The sequence below is a fragment of the Oncorhynchus kisutch genome, linkage group LG8, assembly GCF_002021735.2.
Source record: "Oncorhynchus kisutch isolate 150728-3 linkage group LG8, Okis_V2, whole genome shotgun sequence".
Taxonomy (NCBI): Eukaryota; Metazoa; Chordata; class Actinopteri; order Salmoniformes; family Salmonidae; genus Oncorhynchus; species Oncorhynchus kisutch.
In genome coordinates this window covers 68,813,290-68,831,375 of record NC_034181.2, presented here as the reverse complement: position 1 = coordinate 68,831,375, position 18,086 = coordinate 68,813,290, and the positions used below count along the sequence as shown (strand labels likewise).

Sequence of the window (18,086 nt, the reverse complement as noted above, 5' to 3'; positions counted from 1 at the left end):
CCAGTGTATATTTAGTATTTTTTTTGTTTTACTTGCTATATTGTATTTACTTCGCCACCATGGTCTTTTTTTCCTTTACCTTCCTTATCCAACCTCATTTGCTCACATTGTATATAGACTTATTTTTCTACTGTATTACTGACTGTATGTTTGTTTTACTCCATGTGTAACTCTGTGTTGTTGTACCTGTCGAACTGCTTTGCTTTATCTTGACTAGGTCGCAATTGTAAATGAGAACTTGTTCTCAACTTGCCTACCTGGTTAAATAAAGGTGAAATCAAAATAAAAAGCCTGTAGCTCTTTCAAAGTTGCCATTGGACTGTTGGTATCCTCTCTGATTAGTCTCCTACTTGCTCAGTCATCAAGTTTGTAGGGACAGCCTGATCCAGGCACTGTCATGATGGTGCCATACACCTTCCACTTCTTAATAATCGTCTTGTCTATGCTTCAAGGGATATTCAAGGCATTTTAAATATTTTTATACCCATCCCCTGATCTGTGCCTTTCCACAACTTTGTCCCAGAGTTCTTTTGAAAGTGCCCTGGGGCTCATGGTTGAGTGTTTGCTTTGCAATTCACTACCCAACAGACAACAGAGGGAACCTACAACCTCTCCCTCAACGTGATCAGGACAAAGGGGATGATTGTGGAGTGAAGGAGGACTGAGCAAATAAAAATGTTATTGGTCACAAACACATGGTTAGCAGATGTTAATGTGAGTGTCGTGAAATGCTTGTGCTTCTAGTTCCGACCATGCAGTAATATCTAACAATTTCACAACAACAAGGAATTAATAAGAATATGTACATATAAATATGGATGAGCGATGGCTGAACTGCATAGGCAAGATGCAGTAGATGGTATAGAGTACAGTATATACATAGTGGGGAGAACAAGTATTTGATACACTGCCGATTTTGCAGGTTTTCCTACTTACAAAGCATGTAGAGGTCTGTAATTTTTATCATAGGTACACTTCAACTGTGAGAGACAGAATCTAAAACAAAAATCCAGAAAATCACATTGTATGATTTTTAAGTAATTAATTTGCATTTTATTGCATGATATAAGTATTTGATCACCTACCAACCAGTAAGAATTCCAGCTCTCACAGACCTGTTAGTTTTTCTTTAAGAAGCCCTCCTGTTCTCCACTCATTACCTGTATTAACTGCACCTGTTTGAACTCGTTTCCTTGTATAAAAGACACCTGTCCACACACTCAATCAAATAGACTCCAACCTCTCCACAATGGCCAAGACCAGAGAGCTGTGTAAGGACATCAGGGATGAAATTGTAGACCTGCACAAGGCTGGGATGGGCTACAGGACAATAGGCAAGCAGCTTGGTGAGAAGGCAACAACTGTTGGCGCAATTATTTGAAAATGGAAGAAGTTCAAGATGACGGTCAATCACCCTCAGTCTGGGGCTCCATGCAAGATCTCACCTCGTGGGTTATCAATGATCATGAGGAAGATGAGGGATCAGCCCAGAACTACACGGCAGGACCTGGTCAATGACCTGAAGAGAGCTGGGACCACAGTCTCAAAGAAAACCATTAGTAACACACTACGGCGTCATGGATTAAAATCCTGCAGCACACGCAAGGTCCCCCTGCTCAAACCAGCGCATGTCCAGGCCCGTCTGAAGTTTGCCAATGACCATCTGGATGATCCAGAGGAGGAATGGGACGAGGTCATGTGGTCTGATGAGACAAAAATAGAGCTTTTTGGTCTGAACTCGCCGTGTTTGGAGGAAGAAGAAGGATGAGTACAACCCCAAGAAAATCATCCCAACAGTGAAGCATGGAGGTGGAAACATCATTCTTTGGGGATGCTTTTCTGCAAAGGGGACAGGACGACTGCACCGTATTGAGGGGAGGATGGATAGGGCCATGTATCGCGAGATCTTGGCCAACAACCTCCTTCCCTCAGTAAGAGCATTGAAGATGGGTCATGGCTGGGTCTTCCAGCACGACATCGTCCCGAAACACACAGCCAGGGCAACTAAGGAGTGGCTCCGTAAGAAGCATCTCAAGGTCCTGGAGTGGCCTAGCCAGTCTCCAGACCTAAACCCAATAGAAAATCTTTGGAGGGAGCTGAAAGTCCGTATTGCCCAGCGACAGTCCCAAAACCTGAAGGATCTGGAGAAGGTCTGTATGGAGGAGTGGGCCAAAATCCCTGCAGCAGTGTGTGCAAACCTGGTCAAGAACTATAGGAAACGTATGATCTCTGTAATTGAAAAGGTTTCTGTACCAAATATTAAGTTCTGCTTTTCTGATGTATCAAATACTTATGTCATGCAATAAAATGCAAATTAATTACTTAAAAATCATACAATGTGATTTTCTGGATTTTTGTTACAGACCTCTACATGCTTTGTAAGTAGGAAAACCTGCAAAATCAGCAGTGTATCAAATACTTGTTCTCCCCACTGTATGAGATGAGTAATGTAGAGTATGTAAATGTGATATAAAGTGCCATTGTTTAAAGTGACTAGTGATACATTTATTATATCCAATTTTTAGTTATTAAAGTGGCTAGAGATTTGAGTCCGTATGTTGGCAGCAGCCACTCAATGTTAGTGATGGCTGTTTAACAGTCTGATGGCCTTGAGATAGAAGCTGTGTTTCAGTCTCTCGGTCCCAGCTTTGATGCACCTGTACTGACCTCACCTTCTGGATGATAGCGGGGTGAACAGGCAGTGGCTCGGGTGGTTGTTGTCCTTCTTGATCTTTTTGGCCTTCCTGTGACATCGGGTGGTGTAGGTGTCCTGGAGGGCAGGTAGTTTGCCCCCGGTTGCATGCCCCCATTCTCATTGACGGGGCTGAAGTGGAGCAGGTTGAGAGCTTCAAGTTCCTTGGTGTCCACATCACCAACAAACTAACATGGTCCAAGCACAAGACAATCGTGAAGAGGGCACGACAAAACCTATTCCTCCTCAGGAGACTGAAAAGATTTGGCATGGGTCCTCAGATCCTCAAAAGGATCTACAGCTTCACCATCGAGAGCATCGTGACGGGTTGCATCACAGCTTGGTATGGTAACTGCTCGGCCTCCGACCGCAAGGCACTACAGAGGGTAGTGTGTACGGCCCAGTACATCACTGGGGCCAAGCTTTCTGCCATCCAGGACCTCTATACTAGGTGTGTCAGAGGAAGGCCCTAAAAATTGTCAAAGACTCCAGCCAACCTAGTCATAGACTGTTCTCTCTGCTACCGCACGGCAAGCGGTGCCGGAGTGTCAAGTCCAGGTCCAAGAGGCTTCTAAACAGCTTCTACCCCCAAGCCATAACACTCCTGAACATCTAATCAAATGGCTACCCAGACTATTTGCATTGCCCCTCCCCCCTCTCCTTTTACGCTACTGCTGCTCTCTGTTATTATCTTTGCATAGTCACTTTAATAACTCTAACTACATGTACATATTACCTCAATTATCTCAAGTAACCGGTGCCCCTGCACATTGACTCAGTAGCGGTACCCCCTGTATATAGCCTCGCTATTGTTATTTTACTGTTGCTCTTTAATTATTTGTTACTTTTATTTTTACTTGTTGGTTAAGGGCTTGTAAGTACGCATTTCACTGTTGTGTTCTGCGCATGTGACAAATAAAATTGGATTTGAACTGCTGAATATGTCCTGAAATCATGTGAATCACTACAATTTAACACAGATGAAGGACAATAAACTTAGTGTGTGATTTTGAAGGTGATTGGTTGAAGCTTTGTGACATCAAATGGACTTTGGTGGTCAAGATGTGTTGGTACAGTGCCTTGCGAAAGTATTCGGCCCCCTTGAACTTTGCGACCTTTTGCCACATTTCAGGTGAATCTAGGATTACAGAGACTCTCCTCAACTATATTCAAGGTGCAGGACAAAATTAAGTCTATAATTAAGAAGTTGGAGCTCTTCTAATCTACATTAACAAAGACACACAGGTCTTTCCATCATTGTATAATTTTTTGTATGCAAATGAACTCAAGCTTACGGACAATGTCAAATGTGATATAGCGAAACACCTGAGTGAGTTGGGTGTGCAATTACGCAGCTACTTTCCCGAAACGGATGACATAAACAACTGGATTCGGTATCCCTTTCATGCCCTGCCTCCAGTCCACTTACCGATATCTGAACAAGAGAGACTCATTGAAATTGCAACAAGCGGTTCTGTGAAAATTGAATTTCATCAGAAGCCACTGCCAGATTTCTGAATTGGGCTGCGCTCAGAGTATCCTGCCTTGGCAAATCGCGCTGTTAAGACACTGACGCCCTTTGCAACCATGTACCTACAGTCAGCAAACAATTGTGCAAGTTCTCCCACTTAAAAAGATGAGAGTGGTCTGTAATTGTCATCATAGGTACACTTCAACTATGACAGACAAAATCACATTGTAGGATTTCTTATGAATTTATTTGCAAATTATGGTGGAAAATAAGTATTTGGTCACCTACAAACAAGCAAGATTTCTGGCTCTCACAGACCTGTAAGAGGCTCCTCTGTCCTCCACTCGTTACCTGTATTAATGGCACCTGTTTGAACTTGTAATCAGTATAAAAGACACCTGTCCACAACCTCAAACAGTCACACTCCAAACTCCACTATGGCCAAAGAGCTGTCAAAGGACACCAGAAACAAAATTGTAGACCTGCACCAGGCTGGGAAGACTGAATCTGCAATAGGTAAGCAGCTTGGTTTGAAAAAAATATTATTTGTGTATGTTTTAGGGAAAGACCCAGAGATGGAGGGTTGGTCAGAGACAGGGTGCCTTCGCTGTGCCACCCCAGGCTGGCATGGACACAGTAGTAACAATTAGTGTTCTGTTCCCCTCAGTGAGAAGTCCTTCTTTGACCCAGAGACCATGCCACCCCCAGCTTCCCCAAACAGTCCCCCCCCCCCCCCCCCCCGTACAGACTCCACCCCTTTCCGTACAGGTGAGGCCAGACCACGACATGGCTCAAATCCTCAAAACGCACCCTGGACATGTGACCTTACCTCCACCACAACTGCTTTTCTTAGTTTCGAAATGATACATACTAAGGCTGTGTGATCACAATACTGAGGATTGGGCAGAACAAGTTAACTCTCTCCACGAGTATTCAACCCTGCAGTACCTGTTGAAACCACTGAACCATTCCTGTGTAGAATAACGTTTTAATAATAATCAGATGAAATCAGCTATCTGCTGTAGGGCAGGCTATTTTTAGCATATAAACTGAGTGTACAAAACATTAGGAACGCCTTCCTAATATTGACTTGCATCCCCTTTTGCCCTCAGAACAGCCTCAATTCGTCGGGGCATGGACTACAAGGTTTCGTTAGCGTTCTTCAGGGATGCTGGCCCATGTTGACTCCAATGCTTCCCACAGTTGGCTGGATGTCCTCTGGGTGGTGAACCATTCTTTTTTTTGTAAGATTTTGTAAACAATACAAAACATACACATAAATGACAACATCATACAAACATTAACTACATCCCACCTGGCCAGACCCACTAGCACACACCCCCATCTCCAGTGCCCGAATCACTTTCAACATGGCCTGAAACTGCACCATTTTCCCCCCTCCGTAACCCACGCACTTTCAATATTTAAATAATATATCATTACATTTTTCCATTGTGTTAATGATGGCGGATTGATTGATTTCCAAGTTTTCTATATCCGTTTTTTCAAGATGAGTGATGAGAAGATAATTGTCCCAGCCATCGGGTATCTCACTATGCCATGTCTTGAAATATACAGACAGATACAAATTAAGTTTACATTGTAACAGCCAACTTTCTAGCTCCGTCCACAAAGCATGGATTATTGAGTCATTATTCCTTTTACACTTAAGACATGATTCTGCCATTATAATGTAGAATTTATGAATTTTGTCTCTTGTATAATACATTCTATACATAATCTTAAACTGGATTAAGCATACTTTTTTGTTAGCTGTAATTTCATTATGCTCCAACTTTCCTTCCATTTTATGCCAACATCAGTTTTTTAAAGTCTTGGTTTCAATAGTTTATATTTTTTTCTAAGAGATTGTCAGTTGGATTTGCTCTCTAGGTTTTGTATATCTTCCCGATCATATGAACATCCTTTATCTGACTCAAAGATTCCCTCAAGGTTGCTCTGATGCCCAAAAGTTTTCAAATATACATTTTGTGATATCTCACTTTTAAGTTGCATGGATTTTTTATTCTGTCATGGAAATAAATGTATTTCCTGTTACCAAGTCAATTCCGGTTTCAATGCCTTAAGTTTTCCATGTTGACCAATTTATCTATGAATTCTGAAAAGCTCTCCAAGGATTGTTCCATAAGGTTGTGTTTTTAAGAAGTGATATTGGTTCTTCAAGAATACGTTTAATTTTCTTCCATGTTGTGATAATGTTCTTAGCTTTATCCTTTGAAAATAGACATGTGAAAAGATCCTGGGGATGAGCATGCACATCTTTAGTATGTACCCATTTTTCCTTATTACCGAGTCTGGAAGGTTAAAACCAACTTCATTCAGATTTAGGAAGATGTAAAACTTTCCTTTTTATTCTATGCATTTTAGTTTCCCCCAAAAAGTCTGTTTTGACTAAGTACACTTTTTTTAAGACTGTCTTCGGTTAAATAAATACAAAAACTTTGTCAGCCATGACATTCTAAAGTGGTTTATTCTACCTGCAAGATTTATGGGAAGACAATTGAATTGAATTAGATCTGCTTTCATATTGTTGAGTAATGGAATAAATGTATCTGTATATATTAGTAGTTTGTTGTCACTTATTAAGTATCCTATATTTTTTGTGGTCAACTTAAAGTATTGCTGTATATCGTGAGTATTTAAAAAAAAAATCCTATTTCCATTTAGTTTTTTTCCGTGTTAAAATTATATCCTGAGATTTTCAAATATTCTGTAAATATTTTTAGCAAAGGGGGCATTGAGTTTTCAATATTGGTCAGGTACAGTTGAAGTCGGAATTTTACATACACCTTAGCCAAATATATTTAAACTCAGTTTTTCACAATTCCTGACATTTAATCCTAGTAAAAATTCCCTGTTTTAGGTCAGTTAGGATCACCACTTTATTTTAAGAATGTGAAATGTCAGAATAATAATAGAGAGAATGATTTATTTCAGCTTTTATTTCTTTCATCACATTCCCAGTGGGTCAGAAGTTTACATACACTCAATTAGTATTTGGTAGCATTGCCTTTAAATTGTTTGACTTGGGTCAAATGTTTTGGGTAGCCTTCCTCAAGCTTCCCACAATAAGTTGGGTGAATTTTGGCCCATTCCTTCTGACAGAGCTGGTGTAACTGAGTCAGGTTTGTAGGCTTCCTTGCTCGCACACTCTTTTTCAGTTCTGTCAACAAATGTTCTATAGGATTGAGGTCAGGATTTTGTGATGGCCTCTCCAATAACTTGACTTTGTTGTCCTTAAGCCATTTGCCACAACTTTGGAAGTATCCATGGGGTCATTGTTCATTTGGAAGACCCATTTGCGACCAAGCTTTAACATCCTGACTGATGTCTTGAGATGTTGCTTCAATAAATCCACATCATTTTCCTGGCTCATGATACTTTGTGAAGTGCACTAGTCCCTCCTACAGCAAAGCACCCCCACAACATGATGCTGCCATTCCTGTGCTTCACGGTTGGGATGGTGTTCTTCGGCTTACAAGCCTCCCCCTTTTTCCCCCAAACATAACGATGGTCATTATGGCCAAACAGTTCTATTTTTGATTCACCAGACCAGAGGACATTTCTCCAAAAAGTATGATCTTTCTCCCTATGTGCAGTTGTAAACCGTAGTCTGGCTTTCTTATGCCGGTTTTGGAGCAGTGGCTTCTTCCTTGCTGAGCGGCCTTTCAGGTTATGTCGATATAGGACTCGTTTTACTGTGGATATAGATACTTTTCTACCTGTTTCCTCCAGTATCTGCACAAGGTCCTTTGCTGTTGTTCTGGGATTGATTTCCACTTTTCGCACCAAAGAACGTTCATCTCGAGGAGACAGAACGCGTCTCCTTCCTGAGCGGTATGACGGCTGCGTGGTCCCATGGTGTTTATACATGCATAATATTGTTTGTACAGATGAACCTGGTACCTTCAGGCGTTTGGAAATTGCTCCCAAAGATGAACCAGACTTGTGGAGGTCTTGGCTGATTTCTTTTAATTGTCCCATGATGTCAAGCAAAGAGGCACCGAGTTTTTATTTATTTTACCTTTATTTAACTAGGCAAGTCAGTTAAGAACAAATTCTTATTTTCAATGACGGCCTAGGAACAGTGGGTTAACTGCCTGTTCAGGGACAGAACGACAGATTTCAGCTCGGGGGTTCCGGTTACTAGTCCAACGCTCTAACCAAAAGGCTACCCTGCCACCCGAGTTTGAAGGTAGGCCATGAAAAACATCCACAGGTATACCTCCAATTGACTCAAACGATGTCAATTAGCCTATCAGAAAAATGACTTGTGTCATGCACAAAGTAGATGTTCTAACCGACTGGCCAAAACTATAGTTTGTTAACAAGAAATTAGTTGAAAAACTAGTTTGAATGACTCCAACCTAAGTGTATGTAAACTTCCGACTGCAACTGCATATCAAGAGATCATCTGCCAATAAGATTAGTTTATATTCATGTTTACCAATACTGACACCTGTTACGTTGAATAGAATTCTATGGGAAAGCCATCCATTCCTGGTGTTTTTCTCCATGTGAATGTTTTAACCGTGTCTAATATTTCTTCTTGGGTGATCTCTGTTTTTAGTGATTCTTTTTTGTCTTGCTTCAGAGTTGTTGAGTCTAAGAAGGCTATAGTATCAGTCCAACTGTTGTTTAATTCTGATGTGTATATACATTTGCGTAGAAGCTTTTAAAATTTAAATGAATCGTGGTGGACCATTTTTGATACACACGGGAAACTGTTGAGTGTGAAAAATCCATCAGCATTGCAGTTCTTGACACACTCAAACCAGTGTAACTGGCAGCTACTACCATACCCCATTCAAAGGCACTTAAATATTTTGTCTTGCCCATTCACCCTCTGAATGGCACACATACACAATCCATATCTCATTTGTCTCAAGGCTTAAAAATCTTCTTCAACCTGTCTTCTCCCCTTCATCTACACTGATTGAAGTGGATTTAACAGGTGACATCATTAATAGGTCATAGCTTTCACTTAGATCCAGGACCTCTATACTAGGTATGTCAGAGGAAGGCCCTAAAAATTGTCAAAGACTCCAGCCAACCTAGTCATAGACTGTTCTCTCTGCTACCGCACGGCAAGCGGTGCCGGAGTGTCAAGTCCAGGTCCAAGAGGCTTCTAAACAGCTTCTACCCCCAAGCCATAACACTCCTGAACATCTAATCAAATGGCTACCCAGACTATTTGCATTGCCCCTCCCCCCTCTCCTTTTACGCTACTGCTGCTCTCTGTTATTATCTTTGCATAGTCACTTTAATAACTCTAACTACATGTACATATTACCTCAATTATCTCAAGTAACCGGTGCCCCTGCACATTGACTCAGTAGCGGTACCCCCTGTATATAGCCTCGCTATTGTTATTTTACTGTTGCTCTTTAATTATTTGTTACTTTTATTTTTACTTGTTGGTTAAGGGCTTGTAAGTACGCATTTCACTGTTGTGTTCTGCGCATGTGACAAATAAAATTGGATTTGAACTGCTGAATATGTCCTGAAATCATGTGAATCACTACAATTTAACACAGATGAAGGACAATAAACTTAGTGTGTGATTTTGAAGGTGATTGGTTGAAGCTTTGTGACATCAAATGGACTTTGGTGGTCAAGATGTGTTGGTACAGTGCCTTGCGAAAGTATTCGGCCCCCTTGAACTTTGCGACCTTTTGCCACATTTCAGCTTTCACTTAGATTCACCTGGTAAGTAAATGTCATGGAAAGAGCTGGTGTTCTAAATGTTTTGTACAATCAGTGTATAGTCCTTTCAGTATGAGGCCTTTGAATAAGCATGTTGGCATTAGAAACGTTGTATTTTTTTGGGACACTCTTATTCTCACGAAATAAAAACTAACATGGTAACATGATAAACACTTTATAATTGCATCTATTTCAGCATAGATATCAGTCAACCATAGCCGACCTGAAAGTTACCCTGCCGACGCCTACATTATGTTTGAATGTAGCCTAAACTGTAGTAGAACCTGCACAAGTGGGGGTTTTAGTAACGAAGGAACAATACCTGTTGGGCCAACCTTTACAGTAAAATGTATTTTATGACGCTGTGAAATCCCCTTTGTCCTTTACTAATTATTATCCAGGATTGTTCAATACCCCGCCGTCTGTAGCCAACTGTGGCATAGACCCTACGATATCTCCTGTCAGATGATTTCTTGTAAGTGACACTGCGTCGAAGAACAAGACTTCCGGATTGGGTTGTCTATAAGTATTTCCCAAACCTTATTGGATACAAATGAAACGCATCCGTCCAATCAGCTTGCAGTCAATGCTTCATTCACCTGAAAGAAGATATTAAACTGTTATACGAGTAAAGACTTATTCTATTGACGCTGAGACATCGACTTGGTATTAAGGTTTAACAATAGTCTTCAATAAGCTATTTGAAGGATATCTAAAATACTTATCAATACAAAAATAAAAGGTAAGATTTAGTTGTCTTTGTTTAAACTATTCAAGCGTGTTCCCTTTTCTACCTATATAAAACGTAGGCTATTAGAAAATGGTAGTTGTTTTGAAATAATAAACCATTACTATCTTGTTTTACTTATTGCTCTCTCTCCCCTCCCTCTATATCTGCCTCGCTCTCTCTTGAAATAAGTTCCTAATTATCACAAACAAGCATACAATTAAAACAAACGTTCAGCCCATACAGTGACATGTCTTGTGAATGTTTATTACAGATGTCAGTAAACCCGGGCGGTCGGAGGCTGAAACAGTGGCTAGTTGAGCAGATCCAGAGCGGCCAGTACCCGGGGCTGGTCTGGGAGGACGACAGCCGCATTATGTTCCGTATCCCCTGGAAACATGCTGGGAAGCAGGATTACAACCAGGAGATAGACGCTTCTATCTTCAAGGTAGGTTCATTGACACACATTTCAAACGAGGATTTGTGTTGATAGCGGTGGATTTGAGAGCATATTTAGATCACCGATATGTGTAGCCTTCCGCACGACTTTTGGAGAGGCACATATAACACACTTTTTTCCCGCGCCTACAAATAGAGCAGGTGTGAATTGCGTTTTGTTGGTTTAATTTAAACATTCCCACCACCTGTAACGCACATAAGATACATATTCATTGTTGAGTATGCGCATACAAATAGAACGGGTGTGAATTACGTTTTGTTGGTTTAATTATTAGCACAATAGCTGGCAGGGGCACGAAAGGGCTGGGTTTTGATGAATTAACAAGTTGTAGGTGTGACAAGCGCTCAACACATTCCATGGCGTAATGCATGCATTTGTCTCAAGTTCTGTAGGTTATTGATGATCTTTGCATTGCCATCTACTCCATTTCCTGCTGGTCCATTGTGGATTACAGTTTATACAGCTTATTAAATAGCATAGGCTACAGTAATGAGTAATAGCAACAGTAAAAAAAAAGAGTTAGCTCAATAGCCTATGTTTGCAATGTTGTCGGTCAACAGTGTTGTAAATGGCTTCAATGAGCCTAGCCTATAGCCTACATGTCTTTACGCATCGCACTTCTTCTAAAATAAAAAATACTAGGTTCCCGCAAATCACATTGTATGTGTGAGGCACGTTATCAATACGCAAAATATAGCATAGGCCTACCATGATAAAGCATTATAGGACTGAATAATTTAGGAGGCTAGGCTATGCTCATGAAAAAATATATATAATTAAACTAAATGAAACCAATCGTTTTTTTATGTTTCTAAATAAGAATTTCACTGGCATAAAAAGCACATCTCTCTTTCATGGGCACTGTGCATCATGCCTGGATAGGCTACCTCTCAAAATCCATGCCATTATCAGCTGTGTTACCGTTATAACCTGCTTTTTGTGAGTCTGAAAACTTCCCATTTGCGCTCCATGAAATTGTCACTTTTGTGCTTGTTTTTAAGGACACACCTCAAATATTGCCACCTTTCCCCCCTCAGTGCAAGCGAGCTGATTTTAGACAGGTAAATTGCTGAACTGGCGTTATGGCTGGAAAATGCCAGTGTACCAGTTTTGACATGATGAAATTGCAAACTAATCTGCATTTGACACTTGCGCCTCCTTGGAGCCAGCTAAAATAGAGCCCATGGTCATAATAAGACAAGCAGAGAAAAATTACATTGAAAATCTAATATCTTTGTGTAATTATATGTAATTATAACTTAACAGTTAACAAATCATTTAAACCAGAACCTGCCCAGTTTCATGTCATTACAATTCAACCTTTTGTTTCACGTATCCTACCTGTATTTATCATGTGATTAATTGTATTCTGCCTATCAAAGTAGTTGAGTTCTAATTACTTCTATGCATGGCTTCATCGTGGACTTTTCTCATCTCTATCATTCAGTTCCAGACCTTTTTCAATATAACAAGTTGTTGACAGCACCAGCAGGTATGTGTTATGTTTTGATGTGTGTTAATATGACTGTCGTTCTAATGTACCTGCTCCCTCCCTGCAGGCCTGGGCGGTGTTTAAGGGGAAGTTTAAGGAGGGGGAGAAGGCTGAGCCTGCTACATGGAAGACCAGGCTGCGGTGTGCCCTCAATAAGAGCCCCGACTTCGAGGAGGTGGGAGACAGGTCCCAGCTGGACATCTCTGAGCCCTACAAGGTGTACCGCATTGTCCCCGAGGAGGAGCAGAAGAGTGAGTTCATATTTCACAATGGAGACATTAGAATAATGAACATTATAAACACCTGCATTGAATGGATGTAGAGTCAAATTGCACCAATGCAAATGATTTATTAAAAGTCACTAATGTTTCAGCAGCAGGACGTTGCCTTGATCAGAGTTGAAAACATAGACACCTGGACAAAGACAGCTTGCTGCTGAGACTTGATTTACATTTGACCATCAGCCTTTTCCGTAGTAAATAGAAAGAATAGCTGTGATAATAAGACTAACAACCATGCTGTCCCCTCTGCTCCAGCAGGTAAAAGTGCAGCAGCAGTTTTGACATCTAGCCCTGGTGACAGTACTGACATGGACTGCAGCTCTGCACACCTGGAGGAGCTCATCAAAGAGGTGAAGCAGGTGTGCTTTTCTTTTTTCCATCCATTTCTTCCCTTCCTCTCTCTGTCTATATTTCTCAATGACTTCACTCACTCTGTTTTTCTGTTTTCTTGTTTTAATGTCTGTCAAGTGTTCCCTCCTTTTCTGTCTCTCTGTCTTCCACTACCAACTATATTACCTCTTCTGTTTCTAAAGCAGCTTTTATATGTATGGTTATTAGAGACTAAAGCATGGCGTGTCATTCCATTAACAGTCTTCTAGTGATGAGTACCTTGGCATCATCAAGAGGAGCCACTCTCCCCAGGAGGATGGCTGTAGGATGCAGCCCAGTCCAGAGTACTGGTCCCAGGGCAGTGTCAGTGGTAAGGGTCCTTCTCCACTCAGTCAATGGTTCTTTTCTTTAGCAGTGTCATCCAATCTAGTGGAGTATCGCCAACATGCAGTGGTGTCATGTCCATTTAAACACTTTCATACAGTGAAGACTGGAACAAATGTCAATTATCTGATCGATTTCATTAGAGTTAGCAAATGCCTATTCATCATATTGTCCTTGTTAAAAGTATCTGTCTAGCTGTTTTCCATGAGGACATTTTGTAGAGAAACTTGCATGTTTATGTCTCCTGTATCACAGTGGGCATTATTGTGGTATGTTCTATGAGGCTACAGCATGAGGCTACAGTTCCTCCTTTGTGAGAGTTGAGATTTATTTGTTTAAAAATAACTGCGTATCTATAGCGATGCAAAACTGCGACTTTACCTTGCAGTTATGGCTTCAAACACAAGCTTGTTTACATGATTCTAGAGGGGGAAGGATTTGCTAATTTCCTTTAGCACTTTGCTGACTAAGGTGTTTCTTTCTTGGTCACGCCGCCCGTGTCTGTTGTGCTTGACGGGCTGTATTTTTTGATGAAATGACAAATCATGACATGATAGAGGGGTCAGATGTTTTTCACGGTCACTCAAGATCATTGCATCTTAACGAGCATGTTGCATATGTAAGAGGAAGGCAATATTTGAATTCCATAATAGAAAAAAATCTATACCACAAAGTCAGTTATCTTTTTCTTTTTATTTCCCTGCAGTCTTCCCGGGGCATCAAGATCCCTCGCCGATGGGTTCTTTCAATGCCGGTATGTTTCCTCAGTATTTCTAAATACAGATGTATTTATTTACATTCCTCTGCGAGACTTAATAGAAGACAATGCGGTGGCTTACTCAACACTTTCCTCCCTCTGTTTCCAGCCTTCTCCCAGATGATCATTAACTTCTTCTACGGTGGGAAGCTGATGGACAGCGTGGTGACATCTCATGCTGATGGCTGTCGTATCTCTCCGGGTCAGCCTCCCTTGGTCCAGCACAGGTCCCCCTACGGTCTCCCAGACAGCCTGCAGAACGTCTGTTTCCCTCCCGCTGAACTCATCGAGGTTGAGCGCCAACGCCATGTCACCCGCAAGCTCCTGGGCCACCTGGAGAGGGGTGTGCTGGTCCGTGCCAACCGCGAGGGCATCTTCATCAAGAGGCTGTGCCAGAGCCGTGTGTTCTGGAGCGGGCTGGGGGGATTGGGCCCCCACTACAGCCCTGGGGGGCCCTGCAAACTGGAGAGAGATGATGTGGTCAAGATTTTTGACACAGGAAGGTTCTTCCAAGGTGAGGAGAAAGGAACTCATGTTGTTTTTGTTGTTGATTTAGGATGTTGTGCTCTGAAGAGGACAGGAATACATATACTCTTGACTGATATATACTCTTTGGAGTACATACCTTCACTCATCAGTGTGCAGTTATGATGAAGCAGTCTCTGTCTGTGTAATAAGTTCTTCTCTGTCTGCTTTGTTTGTCCCAGCTCTCCAGCTGTACCAGGAGGGCCAGATTCCCGCCCCTGACCCCATGGTGACCCTGTGTTTCGGGGAGGAGCTTCATGACCTCAGCACAGCCAAGACCAAACTTATCATCGTCCAGGTAACAGAGGTTATATCCCCTGGATCACTGAAACATGTGGTATCCCCCCAGCACAGTCCCAGAATGTGTTTGAGTAAATAGAGGTAACTTTAGTCTTCAAGGTGATTTGGTCAAAAGGGCACCACTACACTCTTAGAAAAAAAGGGTTCCAAAGGGGTTCTTCAGGCTGTCCCCAAGCCTTTTTGCTTCCAGGAAGAACCCTTTTGGGCTCCATGTAGAATCCTCTAGAAAAAGGTTCCACATGGAACCTAAAAGGGTTCTACCTGGAACCAAAAGTGTTCTACCTGCAACTAAAAAGGGTTATTCAAAGGGTTCTCCTATGGGGACAGTCGAAGAACCCTTTAAGGTTCTAGATAGCACCTTTTTTTCTAAGAGTGTACCTTAAAAATACAAGCTGAGCTAACAGTTACCTCTCTTCTTCTCTACCTGTCTGGTTGTGTTCAGATCACTCCAGTCTACTGTCAGAAGCTGGCAAACTGAGCTTACAGTTTCCCTTCTCCTTCTCTCCCCTTCTCTTCTTCTTTCTCTGTCTGTGCTCGGCCACAGGTCACTCCAGTGAACTGCCAGCAGCTGTTGGATGCAGTGAGCATGCGTCGTTCCCAGTACAGCAGTCCTAACCTGGAGATCCAGTCAGACGAGCTGCATGCCGGGGAGCAGATGGCCCGGATCTACCAGGACCTGTGTAGCTACACTGCCCCCCAGAGGGTAGCCTGCTACAGGGACAACATGCCCATCACCGCCTGAACAGAGCACCTTCCTTCACTCCCCCTCATTGATATAACAAGAAAGGACTGACATGACATATGGTGAAATATGTCACTAACTTACACTTCAGCCTCTCACACGTTTTAGCCCTTGCTTACAGCAATGCTTTTCAATTCTTCAGAGCCAATCAGCAAGGGCATACTTTGATGAATGGAGAAAGAGATGGGATAGAGGATCGGAACAAAGCCAATACTTGCAAGGTGTGAACTGATAGGACCCAAAGCTATGCAGCTTGGGTGTTACAGAGACACTGTGTGTCAAGAAAGGGAAGTACTATACAACCGTATTACAAATGGTGCTGTAAAGGTATTAAAGGGTTTACTCGTCAAATGTACCACCCCAGTAAGTATACCACATGTTTCCCCCAATCCAGAAGAAAAATAGTTAAAATGTAATACAATTCAAAATATAGTAGTTTGAACTATTCTGTCTTGTAAACCTATTATCATCAAGGTTATCACTATTCATTTTTAAACAACATGTGGTTAATTTAATACTGCAGTAAAGTTGATTGAATAAACCCTGAAGTGTCGAATGTTATATTAGAATTTGTGTGTCTATCGATTGACTAGCTTTTGTGTGATTTCTTTGTCAGATTTCTCACTTGCCTTTAATGTCTTTTTTATTTGGGAAAATTTGATTGATATTCAATCCAATACGCCATACTAGTCATCATATCAGAGTACATTTAAACATGGACAATAAAGGGTCAGCATAACTAAAAGGAAGGCAGGACATTTAGGTACCAGTACACCAGATTACCTATTTTCTTTATATGTAGAACATCCCTTTACATTTGTTCTATTTGTACTGTAGAAACATATTTTTCTTATACTGTACGAGAGATTTTAACAGCAACATGATTGCTTGGATTGTATTTGATATAGATAGGTTTTACTATCGTATTCTGCCCACTGTTTTACTCTCTTTGAATTAATTGTAAAAATGTCTAAATAAATATTTTTAAATCAAACTTTTCAGTGACTCTCTTCATTTGGCTAGCATTTTATTTATGAGGTGTTATACTGCAATATCTATGAAATCACTTACTGAACATATCTTTGATTGATACTTTGACGATGGCTTGAAAACCACAGCTAAAACTATTCAGCACACCATAGGCCAGAATAAATGGTAAAATTACATATGTTTTCTGTGTGTGTGTATTTCATTGAATACTTTCAAAGCTGCAGCCAGCCTAAAAAAGCATCTTCCAGAGAAGTGTACCCATACTAGCCACCACCGACTGTTACATGGCAGTAGCGCTGCTTCTCACAACAGTATATAAGGAACTCCTTCAAATGCATCCCACAAGTGAACTTACATCCCACAAGTGAAATCACGGGTGTCTGAGTGAGTGAATGAGTATATTAGTGATGGAACAACAGCCAACATTTTCTATTGTTGGACAGAAACCATAGAGAGGACGGACCTTAGAGAGGTTACTGTAGAGGAGGGAAACTAGTGTCTAGGACATCCCCAGTGAGTAAGACATGGCTGATGGAGAGAAAGGAGGATGAGAGCAGAAGAAGAGAGACAAAGGTCATTGTGATCTCCCCACTCCCTCTGTGGGGGATTCCTTATTTGTTCTTATTTCTAACTTCTAGAGAATGGGCTACTCTCCCATCTCCATTCATGAGAAACTACTCAAGTACAAAAGAACAACCTACACAAAACGCAAACATGCCCCCCCCCCCCCCCCCCCCCCTCACTCTCAGTTCCACTTCACACCCACACAGATATTAGAGTTCTCAGGTCATTCAGCACTTAATTATTTGGAATTCAGCAACAAAACATTGCTAACATGCCACACATGTACTCGCACACTCTCATCACAAACAGTGTAGGTAATCTATGTCACTTGACTTGTGCCTGATTCACACTACAGGGATGACCAGAACCGTACTGGCTCGGATACATTTGCGTGTGTGCGTGTGCGCGTGTGGTCCACAGACATGTAGAAGTGTTACATGTCTGTCAGAACCCCTCCAGAGGGTTTCAACGAGCAGGAACTGACTGCAAGTCATCAGAAACTGTCAACGGAAACCAAGTCTACCCCCCAAATGAGATCTCTCTGAGACTAGGCTAATTTAACCCCCTGTGTCTCTAATATTCAGAAGAATAGAATGGGCCTATTGACTCTACTTATGTGATCTGACCAGGACAATAATAACTAG

General features: G+C 41.5%; 1 protein-coding gene across 4 annotated transcripts; it reads left to right on the top strand.

Moving 5' to 3' along the window:
* The first annotated feature begins 10,444 nt into the window (after positions 1-10,444).
* Positions 10,445-16,882, top strand: LOC109895356 (interferon regulatory factor 8). 4 transcript variants are annotated; one of them, XM_020488987.2, is made up of 9 exons: positions 10,445-10,632; positions 10,892-11,065; positions 12,637-12,820; positions 13,106-13,200; positions 13,442-13,550; positions 14,271-14,318; positions 14,431-14,835; positions 15,029-15,144; positions 15,691-16,882. In XM_020488987.2, the coding sequence occupies exons 2-9, from the start codon at positions 10,892-10,894 to the stop codon at positions 15,886-15,888; spliced, it is 1,329 nt and encodes a 442-aa protein (XP_020344576.1). In that variant the 5' UTR covers positions 10,445-10,632; the 3' UTR covers positions 15,889-16,882. The 4 variants fall into 4 exon arrangements, with proteins under 4 accessions (XP_020344576.1, XP_031686895.1, XP_020344574.1 ...); XM_031831035.1 differs by having other exon boundaries at positions 10,447-10,632; positions 13,109-13,200; XM_020488985.2 differs by having other exon boundaries at positions 10,447-10,632; positions 13,106-13,209.
* Positions 16,883-18,086: the final 1,204 nt, after the last annotated feature.